The sequence below is a fragment of the Schistocerca serialis genome, chromosome 3, assembly GCF_023864345.2.
Source record: "Schistocerca serialis cubense isolate TAMUIC-IGC-003099 chromosome 3, iqSchSeri2.2, whole genome shotgun sequence".
In the NCBI taxonomy this organism is placed as follows: domain Eukaryota; kingdom Metazoa; phylum Arthropoda; class Insecta; order Orthoptera; family Acrididae; genus Schistocerca; species Schistocerca serialis.
In genome coordinates, this window is record NC_064640.1 from 1013357940 (window position 1) to 1013370393 (window position 12454).

General features: G+C 40.5%; 1 protein-coding gene across 1 annotated transcript in view; it reads right to left on the bottom strand.

Moving 5' to 3' along the window:
* The window catches only part of LOC126471471 (zinc finger FYVE domain-containing protein 9), a 429993-nt gene extending 417799 nt beyond the window's left edge, over positions 1–12194 (bottom strand). Inside the window, exon 1 of the mRNA XM_050099668.1 lies at positions 11819–12194. Coding sequence (XP_049955625.1) covers positions 11819–11876 — 58 coding nt within the window. The 5' untranslated portion in view covers positions 11877–12194. The remainder of the gene's footprint in view (positions 1–11818) is intronic.
* Positions 12195–12454: the final 260 nt, after the last annotated feature.

Below are 12454 nucleotides of genomic sequence, written 5' to 3' on the forward strand. Positions count from 1 at the left end.
CATTGCCACCTAATGAATAAAATATGAGCATACAGAATATCATACCAACTGTGTGATCAGACTGAAGAGTTTATAGAAAACAGAACACAGCACGTCCTTCTGAATGGAGGGAATTTTTTCAGACATAAGAGTAACTTTGTGTGCGCCCCAGAGGAGTGTTACAGGACCATTACTTTTCACAATACATATAAATGGCCTAGTAGATAAAGTCTGAAGTTCCATGAGGCTTTTCGTGGATAATACTTTAGTATACAGAAAAGTTGCAATGCTAGGAAACTCTATTAAAATGCAGGAAGATGTTGCAAGAAGTGCCAATTGATGCCCAACATAAACAAATGTAATGTGCTGTGAATACAAACACAGAAAGATCCTTTATTGTATTATTGTACAACTGCAGAACAGTCACTGGAAGCAGTTATTCCATAAAATATCTAGAAGTACACACATGGAATGATTTGAAATGGAACAAACACAAAAAATTAATTGCAAGTAACGCAGAAGATGTCACATCAATTCGTTGGAAGAATACTCAGGAACTACATTCCATCAACAAAGGAAGTAACTTACGAAACACATGTTCAACCAATACTTCGATATTGCTCTTCTATATGGGATCCACACCAGGTAGGACTGATAGAGGAACCAGAGAAGGTCCAAAGAAGAGCAGCACATTTTGTTACATGTTCATTCCATAAGCACAAATGCATCAGAGATATGATCAACCAACTCCAGAGGCAGATGCTGCAAGAGAGGCATTCTGCATCACAGTATGGCTTATCACTGAAGTTTCAAGAGTGTATATTCCTAGAAGAGTCAAGAAATATATTGCTTCCTCCTATATATACAGCATGCAAAGACCACAAAGATAAAATTAGAGAGAGATTCGAGCCCACACGGAAGCTTACAGGCAATCGACCTTTCTGTGAACTATTCGCAACTGGAATCAGTAAGGAGGGAAATGACAGTGGTACACGAAGTATCCCCTGCCAACACTAGAAGGTAGCATGTGGAGTATAGATGTAGTTTCTGGTAGGAAGGGCCTGAAGAATAGGATATCGTAGCTTCTGCAGCATGTGCAATGAAATCATCAATACCTTGTACTACTCGTTCAATATCTTTCTCTTGACCGGTTTCAAAAGTTGTTTTATGGGTGAAAGTTTGCCAGTTGGCTTTCTGAGGGTTGCTTGTTCACTCTGTTGGTGATATGAGAAAGAGACAGTGATAGGAAAAGTGGTCACTGTTGCAGAGGTCATCATGGATGGACCACTGAAACAAGGGTGAGATGCTTGGGATTCAGACAGTAAGATCTATGGCCGAGTATGTTCCATACGCTGTACTGCAATATGCTGGAGATCCAGTGTTAAGTAGGTAGATTCTCAGTCCTGAAATTAATTATTCCATTACTCAGTCTCTGCTAGATGTGGTTTTGCTGCGCCACAGAGGATTGTGGGCACTGTAGTCCCCCAGTAGGGAAAATGTGAATGTTGCTGTTCCACTACTTCCACCAGCTCGTGCTATGGGTGCTGGGGGTAAACAGATATTACATACTGTTACCCTAACTAACAGGCAGACACGAGCAGCCACAGTTTGTAATGTAGTGGTCAGTGGCAAATGCTCACTGAACGTACCCACGTGTATGAGCGTGTAGACTTCTCCAAATGCTATTTCGGCATTAATGTGATCTGAACAATAATATTTGTAGTTTTTAACAGTAGGATTTCTGAGATCCGTGTCTCCTGAAGTGCCACGGCAACTGCAGAGTAAGCAGCTATTAATTGATAGAGTACAGCCAGCTGGTGATGGTAGCCATTACAGTTTCATCGAAGGAATGTCAGAAGGGGATCTGACAAAGCAGCAAATGGGAAATGGGAGCATGAACTACTTTGCTGCTGAATCAGGTTCCATCCAAATGTCCAAGTCTTTATCAGTATTCATAGGCTCGATCTCTGGGGAGATGGGGGCAGTATCAACTGTAGCAGCAGAATTTGGTTTAACTTCTCATCCCTGTGAGGTTTCAATTTCTGTACGATTTCCTGTTTCTACTTCTGACACAGAAGAATACCATTCTTTTCTATAGCTTGCAGCTCTGTGGTTCTGTCAGCCAACAGTCGTAGACTACTGGCCTATTTTGTGCTGGGAGGGGACGCCTTGGCAAGTGTCTTCTCTTATGACCCTTGAGGACAAGGTACCTCCAACTACACTGATCTGAGGAAGAGATTTGCGGGGCAGGGGGGAGGGGGGGGGGGGGGGGCAGGATTATCACTGATGCTGTGGGATTGTAGATCAAGGGAGCTGATGTCATCTCTCCAAACAGAAAAATAGGCACTAATATGTGGCTAGGACCAGTAGTTATCATCTGAGACCTTGTCATCACAGTAGGTGTGGATTCTGGCACAATGTTTATGAAGTCAGACATCATATCAATGGGAGATTCATTAAAACTTTTTCTTTGTGTCTTGATACGACAGGCGGTCAAGCATTTTATATTCCTGGATTTCTTCGCCCTCTTGAAAACTGAACACATTGGTTAACAAGGGAGGTGGAATTCTGGGCAGTTTACACACGTAAGTGGTCTCCCTTGAGGGACTGGCTACCGTGCTGGATTTTGGGTGAGAACATAAATCTACTCTAACAGAAGGTGCGAAAGATCACAGCACACAATGGATAGTTTATACACCACATAAGGTCTCCTGCCCCAGATGGCCTGCACTTTTGTGAAATTTCAGAAAGTGGAGCTCAAATGGCAAAAGGGGGTCATAAGTAAGTATGCCAAAAAGTTGAAGGAAAGGTTATGAAATGAGTGAAAACTGACAGGAGTCGTAATAACAGCTGAATCATAGAACTCAAAAGCTTCATTAGGTATAAGACTCCATTTAGTCACCTCTTATGACAGGTAAGGAATAACTGCAGGTCTATTCTAGCCCCCAATACCAGAGGTGGTGAAAGTTTATAGGGTCTTGACAACCTGCACTTGCCCTCTGCTTGAAGTGACTGCCACAGCTTCATGGCCTCTGGCTGATAACTTTGGCCATTTTGTGATACCAAATATCCAACATAATGCCACCTACCCCGAATGAGGGTTTCTCCCAATGGGCACCACCCAGCCAAAGCTACGGCCACCTGGAGTGATGGCTAGTCCCCAAGTCCCAGTGCCCCCATACAGACAGCATGCACAGAGAGATTACAGCTCGGACATCAATAGTGTGATCCCTGCACAGTCGGGGCTACCAATGACCTCCCTCCCCCACATGGACTGGCTATCATGCTGGCTACTGGGTGAACCTGTCGCACATGGTTTGCACATTTTTTAAATATGTTTTAAAAAAAGTGGAGGTCAAACCCAGATTTGTGGACCAAATGTAAGTTAAACATAATACATGATATTAAATAATGGGAACAAAGTGGAAAAGCCATATTCAATGTCCTTCAAGCAAGCTAGGCTGTCAGCAGGAAATTTGTCTCGCATGATAAATCTGAGAAAATATATAGTCACGAGTGTACAATTGCAGCACAGGAAGGGAACAAGTGTTGCAATCGCTTGGGGCACCATGTTTACCACACACATACTCACAGAGGAACTGAGAGTTCCCTGAGAGGAATGTGAAAAATGTGTGTTTCAGTGTAAGCCTGAAATGACTCTTCAGAGATACGTTGAAGACTGAACAGCCCACACCAGTCATACTGTCTCTTTCAGAATTGGAGACACAGTTTGATAGACTGAAGTACATTAACAATTCAGGTTGACTTATACATCCGTTACACAGTGGGATGTTCATAGATTTCCTGTGGGCAAAAGAATATTGTAAAAGGGGTTTTACTCAAAAACAGAAACAAGCTATGCAAATCCTGGGGGTGGTGTAATTTTTTTTTTTAGATTTTAAAAAGGTTTACAATTCAGTTGACCAAGCAACTCTTCTTGGAATTCTGAAAGCAACTGGTTTAAATAAAAAAAGGACTAGTATCTGATAGACTGTTAATAAGGCCTCCTCCAAAGACAAGTTTATTGTAGAGATCGCAGATGATTTTGGAAACAGTAGGGGAGGCAGGCAAGGACATGGACCCTCACATCTACTTCTCAATCACACGCTCAAGAAAGTGATCTGGTAGGGGCGACAAGAAATGAGTGACAAAGGTAATGAAAATTGACTCAGGTTTCACTACAGAAATGTGACTGGCGTTATCTGCCTAGTCTTCACAGATTAACTCATATTTTGTTCTGACTTGCTTGGCACAGCTGCAGAACAACTCAATAAATAGAAAACACAGGCACCAAAGGTGGGACCAGAGATCTCCATCAACAAAATGGAATTTGTAACTATCATCAAGTCACCGTCCAGAGTACTTGAGGTGCAAGAAGAGTGACCAAACAAATGCTGAATTTTAGATACATAGGAGAGTGGATAGAATCAAACACCTCTGAGGAAGAAGGCTTTGCATGCTGGATCAGGAAACTACAAACAGCATGTCAACTAACCAAAACTGTCTACAAGAAGAAACCATATCCATTAATGCCAAGATATGAGATTGTTACACAGTAATATCACTGGAGGCCCCATATCAAGGTGTCCACAGATTTTCAGAGGATTAAATTTGTAACCTTTTCATAACTTACCTGACAATTAAATTCATCATGCACAATGCTACTTTAATGGGCACTCAAAATACAAGTTTGTGTTGCCCACAATGTGTGTTTATCATACATGGGAGAGGAGTGTGTTCCCCCCTGCACTCCATCTCTTCCCACAGTAAATACTGTGCACTCTTCCTGCTTTACAGATGCCAAGTTACAGTGCGGGAGTAGTACTACTATGGCGTGGGATACATTTTGGTTTGCAATAAATCGATTTTACTCTGATAATCCTTAATACCTTTAAAACAAGATTAAAATTCCCATTGCTTAACATTAATTATTAAAAAAACCTTTAAGGAAATGTCTTTCCAAAAAAAGATGAGGATTAAGGAGATTTAAATAGATATGAGAATGGACATAATAAAGAAAAGCTGTTCTAACTGACACTCCCCCAGAAACACAAGATGGCAGCACTGTTATGGGCATAGCTATAATTTATACATCATTTACACTAGATGTATACATCACATATAGCTCAACGAAGCCAACCTCCAAATTTCTCCATCCGCACCTGCCCATCAAGGACGCAAACCACACCGGCAAGGCTCTGGTAACATGGTTTGCACAGATGGACACACAAGTTTCCTACAGATAACAGTGCTAGTGAAATTTGTATTAAGCGAACTGCAGGATATAACATTTTTGAGGTAGTGCTAATTTGCTGCCCCTCCTAGAACTGCACCTGACTGACACACAAAACGAAATTCTTGTCCACCCACTCAATTACATCACATTTTCATTACTTTCATGACCATCTGTTCATTTTCATTACTATTTCATGACTTTTATGACCTGTAGATACCCTGAATATGCCACAGAATGCCTCACTATAAATACAATTAGTCTGATCAAGAACTTAGATATAAGAAAAGGATCTTGAGGAAAATCCTACGTCCAGTCAAAGAAAACCGTGAATTCTGTACACATGTACAAAAAAATCACAGGAGGAGGGTTGTTTTCTACAGCCACATTGCTTGTGAGAGTCCTACAAGGCTGAGCAATTTGACTCTCTACTAATGTCTCAACAAGAAAATCAAGGAGACCTGATTCACTGAAGTAGAAAAGGACATGCAAGAAGTGAGAGTAACACACAAGGGTATCCAGAAATATCTCCCACTGAAGATGATGCTTAAAGAGCAGCTACCAAAACTGACAAAATATGGACTGAAGCGAGGAAAGAAAAGCATCACAAATAAGCTGGAGCATACTAGGCTGAAGTTAAAGCCCAGCCACAAGGGAATGGAATAGTTCAGTTAAAATAGTGTTGAGATGGCTGATACAACGAAGAGTTAATGTGGCAGAACTGAATTTCCTTATTATTTAAAATAATACTGAACACAAATGGCTCATAAAAAGATAGGAAGATATGCTTGAAAGCCCATTTATGTAAATGGGCACATATATGCCTCCCAACACTATGGTAAAGCTTTCCAAGATAAAAAAAGGTATCTATAGGTGATGTTTGCATAGAAAGGCCAGTTGTATAGCAGCCCAAAGAAAAATCAGGTTATCAATACCAACAGTTGTGCAATATCCCTAGAACTTACACTGAAAGATGCCAAGGAATTAGATGTATTCGGACACAAGCAAACCAGCAGTTCACCTCATTCTAATACATTTTTTTGGTGCACCTAGTGAGGGTGGCAACAAAGAGGATAGCAACTTTGTTACTTAAATTTTTCGACAATTTTTAGAGATGTGGTTAAATTGACATGAATACATGTGCCCTGTAATTGTTCCATTCTCAAAATTTTCTTATGATTTCTTTACCCATCCATGCAAAGTACCAAACATTTCACAATGGATCTTATTGTTATTATTATTATTATTATTATTATTATTATTATTGTAGGGGAACATATTAAAAGCTGCAGTCAATGCAGATCCATCTCCCATATGCTGCAATGTTTGAAGAAAGCTAGTTAGCTGTGCCGTGCCCTGCTTGCCCTTTGTATCCCTATATGGTATCGCCATAATTTAGAAATTTTGTACCGCACATTGAGTACAGCATGATAAAAGTCACTGTCCAGCCACAAAGAAGCACTCGACTCGCGCGGGCACGAAGAAGCACTCAACTCGTGACTCAGTACCACCGAGGACTGGAGCAACTGAATAACGTTTTCCACCGGGGTTTCGACTACCTCTCATCGTCCACTAAAATGCAGAATATCCTCCCCGCCCCTCCCACAGTGTTATTCGGTCACCCACCTAACCTACACAATATCTCTGTTCATCCCTACTCCACCCTGATCCTACCCCCTTGCCTCATGGCTCATATCCCAGCAACAGACCTGGATGCTAGACCCTGTCCCAGAAACCCTCACACCACCGCATATTCCAGTTCTGTCACAAGCACCTCATATCCCATCAAAGGCAGGACCACCTGTGAAAGCAGTGTTGTGCTCTAGCAACTAAGCTGTGACCACTGTCCAACTTTCAATGTGGGAATGACAACTAAGAAGCTTTCTGTCTGCATGAATGGCCACTGCCAAACTGTGGCCAAGAGACTGCTGGACCACCTAGCTGAAGAAAATGTCATACAACACTATGCGCTTCACTTTAATGACAGATTCACAGCCTGTGCCATCTGGATTCTTCCTGCCAACACCAGCTTTCCTGTCCTTGATTCCTATAAACTACCTGGCATTAACCTTCACTAGTCCCTGACCTCCACCTACCTACCCCCTTCCGTGCTCCCACCGCAACATTACACACTCCTATCCTGTCAATATAGCCACTAATCTTTTCCCTTCTCTACTTCTCTTCTTCCTCTCATCCCAGCACAGTCTCCTGACAGTGGACCTAGCAACCCTATCCTGTCCCCATAATGTTACCCAATACCTCTATCTTACCCCCCACCAATCTCCCCACCACCCAGCACATGCTGGTCACACATCAGATACAGGAGCAGTCGGGCCCCAGAGACAGTAGGGGTGTGTGTGTGTGTGTGTGTGTGTGTGTGTGTGTGTGTGTGTGTGTGTGTGTGTGTGTGTGTGTGTGTGTGAGAGAGAGAGAGAGAGAGAGAGAGAGAGAGAGAGAGAGAGAGAGAGAGGGGGGGGGGGGGGTTACATAATGAATTTTGCTGTTTGCAGATACACGCATGCAGTCATGTTAAACCACACTGAAACCACCATGTCACAGTACTGTAGTTCACAACGAGGGGAGCAAAAACAAAATTGTGCTGTCTGTTTATAAAATAGAATATCACATGTAATACTTTTTCTTTCATCTGAAGATTAAAAACACTGCAACAATCCATGCTGAGAAGGCAGCAACACTGCACCATCATATTGAGTAGGAAGTTCAGAAACTACCAGCATGGCAATAAAAAGTCTGAACGGCAATGAACAAAGTGACCACCCATCTCTCTGTGAAGAACTGGGAATTACAAGAGAAGCGAAGGTCCTGGTGCTTGAAGACCGGCATATCACAACTGAGGCAATAAGCAAAAACTGAAAATCAGTTGTGGATCAGTTTTCAACATCTTGCACAACATTTTGAACATGACAAAGGTTCTGTGACTGTTCACACCTATTCAAAAAGTGTGCTGAACTGAGGCGAATGTGGAATTGTTGCAATTGTGTCCCAACAATCCAGATGACTTCTTGAGCCTCCTAATCATCACAGATGAGTGCTAGCCATATCCTAGTGACCTTGAGACAATAGAGCAAAGCAAACACTTGAAATGGGGATTCACCTCTGTTGAAAGAAGCTGTCAAGATGAAGTGTCATGGTAAGCTATCCGAAAAGGTGATTTTGCTCCACCACACCCCAGCTGATTCTGCACATAACACAGTCACATCTGCTGCTTCTTTCAGCTAGACTTACCAAATTTTATAAGACCTACCACAAGAAAACATGCATCCTAAATTGACAACTAACACGCACAAAAAAAGAAGCCATATACACAATGTATGTCACTCTTCACATAATATACCAATGGATCACACTGTTCCCTACACCAAAGTTATTTATGACTGTGGCGAGTGTCACACTAGAAATCCAAATGTCTGGACTTCAATAATCAATCAACCATGGATTTTTTTTCCTGTCAATTATCACTAACAAACCTTTGGCCCAACAGTACATTTACCTCTAACATGTGTAAAATATATCTTAACTTAGGGAAAATATTAATAGTTTTGGTTCTCCCTTTACATTGGTCTTTCGGTGTAGCAAGACAGACATGCTCAATAATGACACACACTGGAACAATTTTCAGAATGATGCAAAAGGAAAATATTACTAACGTAACAGAAAAATACGAATAGAGAAAGAACTCACAGGTGTTAAGCACTAATATAGATACAGAGTCCATTAATAAATCACCTCCTTCTAGCCTATAAATAAATGTTGTACACATGACTTAAAAAATGAAGGTTCACATTCAGCTACAACAAGTCAGTGAGGAGTTCAGGAAGACCAGCATAATGAGTCTCAAATATAGCTGATAAAATATATACAAGATCATGGCTCTTGGAAACCCAAGCAACGCACAAGGAAAACTACATGCACAAACAGGTGTTCCAAGAATATTTGAACTGATAACAAATCTTGCTACAAAATGTTCTTTTTTATAGCTAACATGAATCTTGCAGAATTTGTAGTTTAATGATGATAGAAACCCTTTTTGGAATTGTCTGTTCAATGCTCAACTTGGCTATTATCTCCTCCACATTTACCTACAGACACATCTACATCTATACTCTGCAAACCACTGTAAAGTGTATGGTTCAAGGTATCTCTCACTGTACCAGTTAGCAGGGCTTTTTCCCATTCGATTCCTGTATAAGAGTGTTGGAGAAATGACAGTTTAAATGCCCCTGGCCATGCTGTAATTAATCTGATCTTATCCTTACTATCCCTATTGGAGTAATATGTGGGGGGTTGTAGTATATTTCTTAAGTCATCATTTGAAACTGGTTCTTGAAATATTGACAGTAGACTTTCTTGGGACAGTTTACATTAATCTTCAAGCATCTGCTAGTTCAGTCCCATCAATATCTCAGTGACACTCCTGCTGTCCTTCTCTGTACACATTCAATACTCCCTGCTAATTCTATTTGGTACAGGTCCCACACACTTGAGATATATTCTAGGGTGTGTCGCCCAAGTGATTTCTAAGCAATCTCCTTTGTAGAGCCATTGCATTTCCCTAGTATTCTACCAATAAACTGAACACTGCTACCTGCTTTACCCACAACTGAGCCTATGTGATTGTTTCACTTCATGCCCCTACCTTAGTATTTGTATGAGTTTGCAGATTCCACCTGCATAGCATACAATGTTTTTTGTTTTGTGAAACGCACAATCTTACATTTCTGACCATTTACAGCAAGTTGCCATTCATTGCACCACTTTGAAATCTTATTATGGTCTGACTGACTACTTGTAAAGCTTCGTTCAGACTGTACTTTGTTGCGGATGACTGCATCAACTGCGAAAAGTCTGACATTACTATTGATATTGTCTGTCAGATCATTAATATACAACATGAATGGCAAAGGACCCAGCACACTTCCCTGCGGTACACCTGAAGTTACTTCTACATCATCAATGACTCTCCATCCATGATAACATGTGCATCCTCCCTACCAAGGATCCTCAATCCAGTCACTTATTTCATTCTGATACACCATATGACAGTGCTTTCGATAATGTGCGTAGGTGTGGTTCCAACTTAAATGCTTTTTTGAAAATCAGGAAATACTGCTTCTACCTGACTGTCTTGATTCATAGCTTTCAGGATGTCATGTTAGAAAAGTGCGAGTTGGGTTTCACATGATCTACATTTTCGAAATTTGTGCTACTTGGCATGAAGGAGATCTTTATGTTCAAAATACCTCTTTATGGTTGAGCTCAGAATATGTTCTAAGATTCTACAACAAATAGGTGTCAAGGATATCAGATAACTTTGCATATGACCTGAATTTCTTTGCTACAGTAGTCACTGAATGCTACACACATTGCTCTCCTGACTGCCAAATGTGTTTCATTAATGATCTCTCTACCTATAGCCCTCTGCTTTGTTTTATATCTATTATGGAGTAGTCTGTTTCTTTAGATGTTTCTTTACAGTGAAAGTATGCCATAAAAGATCTCACTAATTGTGAATCGTCCTACTGGGTGCATATGTAGCCAGTGCATGGTCAACTATTCTTTTAAACTTGAGCTGTAAATGCTCCTGCACTGTCTTGTAAGTTTTAAGTTCCTCATTGAGTTATGACACTATTGTTTCTCTGTCTAGTTTGCTGAACTTATAAATCTTTCTGCTTGTTTTAGTTGCTGTTTGTGTTTTGGTATTCAATATCGCTATAACTGCCTTGTGATCAGTGAGACCAGTTTTGATGTGGACTTCCTCAAAGAGGTCACACCTAGTTGTAGCCACTGGATCTAACAGAATTCCATCATGAGAGGGGTTCTGAACTACCTGTTCTAGGTAGTTTTCAGAGAAGACATTCAGTAACGTTTCACAGGATGTCTTGTCATGCCCAATGCATGCTGATCCTTTCATTCTATATACCACCTTCTCCACTGCTTGAGTGTGTTACAAGTAATAGGCACATAACATTAACATGTTGTAATATTTTATCTGTCCTGGAGTTACTTGTATGTATTATTTTTCTGTTCAGTTTTGTAAAATTTGTATACATCTTGACAGACAATATTTTTTTTCTCCCTGGTGAATTTAAGGAGCCATTTCTGTTGCATTGAGCAGGTGTTCATCATACCTCAATCGAGTGACTGGAGATTATTCATGCTGGAATGCATAAAGCATAGGGGATGATCATGCATAATGCCATTGTCCGAACACACACATACATTCTTTCCATTAATACTTTACAGATGACCCGTCTCCATGTGTCACAAACATATTTGAGAAAGCACCATAGATATGAATATCACGTTTATACACAACGAAAATGATCATTCTCAAATTCAGTTCACAGAATTACTCTAGTATGACTTGTCATTCAGTTTATCCCACTATATTCCGCACACTGAAAGTAACTTGCTGTTTCCTCATACTGTGTTTTGAATACAGTGTGACATCTGCTAAATCGTTTAACCTAGCAATGAATCTCTCACTATCTAGTAATTTAGCTTCTTGTTCGAAATTTGTTATATTCTTATCACGAAGTAAATGACTGATAACTAGGGTATATGTTTACAACATATAAGGCTTACCTTCATTGAATTCAAATTCATCCAAAACTTTGTCCAAGTCTACTGTAAATTTTTCCATTTTTCAGAATGTTGTCATACGAGATTAACAGGAGTGTCTAAGGTACGGATTACCGACTGGAAGAAATAAATGACATTACAAACGCAGGCTCGCATCGACTAAAGAGACTTGTCAAAATAGTCAGTGTTTCTCTGTGATGCACGGACTTTTGAAACTCGCATAAATTTTCAAAAGACGTGAAAATATGGTACAGGTCGAAAATGTATTGTTTCTGCATTTTACTTTCAGACGAAACTCACAGTTTGCACCGTCATTAACACTACGAAAACAATTTCATAACCGCACTGATTATCTGTCACTGGGTAAACAAGCTCTCACTTCGTCAGCGAAACACGGAAAAATAAGACATCTTTGGTCTGAGTACTTCGTATTGCGTCTACGTCGCCCAACGCATATGACTTGTCAAAGTTGTTAATCGAATTATAGCAATTAGGGTCTTGCAAATACGGTTCACTTTACAAACAGAAAAATCTTGATTTGTATACGGTTCCTCGTCTTAGGTTCCACCTTAGCAAAGTAAGATGTGACACTATAAGTCGAAATGTAACAAATTTCTCTACAAAACACTTTCTCAGCTG